At 43.1% G+C, this 3,676-nt stretch overlaps 1 protein-coding gene across 1 annotated transcript; it reads right to left on the bottom strand.

Moving 5' to 3' along the window:
• Nucleotides 1-641: 641 nt before the first annotated feature.
• Nucleotides 642-2,742, bottom strand: LOC134193316 (uncharacterized). The gene has a single exon (XM_062662145.1). It carries the CDS (start codon nt 2,740-2,742, stop codon nt 943-945), a length of 1,800 nt encoding a protein of 599 aa, XP_062518129.1. The 3' UTR covers nt 642-942.
• Nucleotides 2,743-3,676: the final 934 nt, after the last annotated feature.

The raw sequence follows: 3,676 nt of genomic DNA, 5'->3' as shown, positions 1-3,676 counted from the left end.
TCCAACTTAACGCTGCATTCTGGGACAGCGAGACAACATAGGGCATGGAGTGAGAAGCAGCGTTGTTTAGAAAAGCAATAACTCAGTTTTAAACCGGACTATAAATACTGTATTAGCGTAAAAGGGCTCATAAGCGAACGACTGAGGTAGGTGGCGTCGAGAAGATATCTACAGAGATAATTGCTAATTAGACGCGGCAAGGATACAACCATTCAGGTAGCTTGTTCATTTGATTAGTATTCGTAAATATTCAGGACGTCTAGCACAAAAGTCATGCTTCACATCGTATTCACATCATCTGTTATTTATACGTACAAGTATTCGCACCGAATTGACATGCAAAGTACTGTTTTGTACTGTATTATACTTCGCACAGAAGCGAAATCCTGCTTCGCACCGAAGTCGGACCTGATTCTGTCTATTCTGTTAGACTACTGTCTCACTACGTTGCATTTCTTACCTAATTCGGGGCGAATTCTCTTAACCACTTTCCAACAGCTGGACTTCATACACACTCGATATCAGCTTCCGTTTCGCCTTGGCTAATTCCCGTCAAGCCCATCATCCATCTGCCATTTATCTGGATAACACCCCCAACTATAATCTAAGTAACATTCGTAGACCTTGCGCGACCAATCTGCCTTTGATATCCGGTGAGCGCTTTGCACGAGTCTACATGTCCACTGCAGCTGTTCCAATGTTTGAATATGACCTTTCTAAATACGGAAATGTTTGTAAACTCACAATATTAAATCAAATCCAAGCAGCTCTTTAATTCTAACTCCAAGAGAACAGTCATACAAATGTGCATCCCAATTTGATGCTACAGTCAAATTGATGCTATGCGCAATGTTAAAATACAGATTTCAGCTAAAACACAAAGCATATGATATTAGAGAAATATCTCCGTCTAAAGACAGCAGATTCAGTCGACAGTTACTTTTACTTGCTAACACAAAACTCAAGACATCCATGTGTTTCACTCGACGTACAGTACAAGTCTGAAGATTCCCAAACATTTCTGAATTCTTCGCTAGAAGGACGATCATTAGCCACGGCACTCCAACAACTTTGCAGCAAGTGCTGAACAGCTTGTGACACACAAGAAGGAATGCTAGGACGTACTGTACCTTGACCAACATTTTTTTCCAACTGCTTCACACTCAGACCTTCAAAAGGCTCTTCCTCGGCCAACACTTCAAATGCAACAATACCAAGCGAGTAGACATCAGTGAGACGCAACTTTTCAAAATTAAGGAGTTCTCCTCGCAGAACTTCAGGTGCAGAATATCGTGGAGTACCTTGACCGCGATGATCTGGCAGACCGGATTGAGATGACTGCGTTGCAGACTTCACAGCACTGAGACCAAAATCACCCAATTTGGCATTGTCGTTCTTATCCAAAAGGACGTTCTCACTCTTCACATCACAGTGTACTATTTGATTAGTGTGGAGATACACCAGAGCATCGGCTACTTGTAACACTTGCTTTTTCTTTGTTGCTTCTTCGAATTCTGTGGGATCAATAAAGATGGCATGAAACAAACTACGAGGAAGGTACTCCATGACAATGCCAAGGTGATCCTGGTCAACCACTGCTCCAAACAGTTTGACAGTATTGGAATGATCTAGACTTGAAAGAATTGAGATCTCATTTACAAATTTGTCACGCCGCTTTGTCGACATGTGTTGATACAAGAGCTGCTTGAAAGCGACAACAGTTCCTTTAAAAGTTGCTGCATATACTTCTCCATATGATCCTTTCCCAATAGCTTCACCTTGGAGTTCCAGTTCTTTAAAGGGAATAATAGCTAGCTTCATCCCAGAGCTGGCAGTAAATTCTCTCAGCTTTTCATGTTCGGTGACTGGTTCTTTACCAGATGATTTGAACTGATTTTCCAATTCACTTCTTTGGAGGTCATAAAGAGCTGACTGGTAGTCACATCGCCTTTCATTATCAATTGCCATGTTTTTCAAGATGTCGATAACATCCTGGATCGTGTTGTTGTCCCTAATATCTCGACGTACAATGTTTCGTTTAGGTATCACTTTACCAACTCTTCCCAGCCTTCTGTTCATAGGATTGTCAACGTATGTTCGTTCTTTTGATGGCTGTGAAGTTGCACTGCTTCCTGTTGCATCACCAATACTTTTAGAAGATGCACTGCTGTCCTTTTGTGGGGTCTGTGGTTTCTGTCTTGTGTGTTCTTTCACTATTACGCCATCACTTCTGGTGTACTCTTTCACTTGGACAAGATCCAACGCCTCTCTGCTGGTGGCAGATCCACTAGCAGGAGAAGACCTTGTGTAGGGTTGCACGTATGTTCCATCTGATCGAGTGTAACCGCTTACATGAACAGTACCAGAGTTGCTGACAGTGGACGAAGCGCTGGAGCTCGGTAAAGATCGTGTGTATCCCTCCACGTTGGTACCGTCTGACCGAGTGTAACCGCTCACTTGGACCACACCAGAGACAGACTGACTTGACTGTGCAGAAGACGCTCTGCTTACATTAGCACTTGGTGCAGAACGTGTGTAGCTTCCAACATGCGTGCCATCTGATCGTGTGTAACCGCTCACGTAAACCCCACCAAAGCTAGATTGACTTGAACTTGCAGAAGACGCTCTGCTTCCACTGGAGCTCGGCGCAGAGCGTGTATAACCTTGAACGTAGATGCCATTTGATCGTGTGTAGCCGCTTACTTGCACGCTCCGGCCACCACCTCCTGATCTCTTTGACATACTTGCAATGACTGCACTTGAACGACTAGGCACACAGTTTAAACCGCAGTGGGTTGCAAAGGTGTAAAATAGAGACAACCGGTAGGGAAACCTTTGAACCGGAAATGTAACTGCATATAACCAACAGTAAAAAACCCGTAGGGTAACCTTTGAGCTGGAAAATGCAGATAAAATCTGTAAATGCGTGAAAAGAAACACGTGATAAATTGTAATGCATACTCACAATGACTGCACATGAACGACTAGGCACCCAGTTCTAACCGCAGTGGGTTGCAAAAGGTGTAAAATAGAGACAACCGGTAGGGAAACCTTTGAACCGGAAATGTAAATGCGTATAACCTACAGGAAAAAAACCGGTAGGGTAACCTTTGAGCCGGAACATGCAGATAAAATCTGTAAATGCGTGAAAAGAAACACGTGATAAATTGTAATGATGAGCTAACATAATGCAAGACTAGCTTTTAGAATCGCTAACCTCAGAGGTATAACAGAATATCACTTTCAAATGGGTTACATTTATTATCGTCTACAATTTCACTATCACATGTTTGTTGCCGCAAGTTCCAGTCCGCGTTTAGCGCGCTATCATACAGTATTTAGTGTTGTCTAGGAGTAATTCTGTAATACACCAAATTTGCTTTGCCAGTGTTGTCGTCCTTATCTATGACTGGCGCCAAAAGGTTGCCCAAAGCAGTCTCCAGTGCTAACTGGTTACTACTAACGTGATATCAGCAAGTTAACCAAGTCCAAACTCGAAAAATTGGCCAAGTTAAGCAAACTGCTCTAGAGACAGTGGCCATCAATGATTAGAAAATGCTCTATACAGCGCGTTATCTGTTTATTGGTAGCCCTTAGACTATAAGTTAGTCATGAGTGCCAAGTGTATTTAGGACTTCCTGGCCAGGTCAGGTGAAGCCTGGTGCCACAATCCGCA

The sequence above is a fragment of the Corticium candelabrum genome, chromosome 17 (assembly GCF_963422355.1).
Source record: "Corticium candelabrum chromosome 17, ooCorCand1.1, whole genome shotgun sequence".
NCBI classification, from domain to species: Eukaryota; Metazoa; Porifera; class Homoscleromorpha; order Homosclerophorida; family Plakinidae; genus Corticium; species Corticium candelabrum.
The sequence above is the reverse complement of the archived record's forward strand: the minus strand, read 5'-3'. Positions and strand labels throughout refer to the sequence as shown.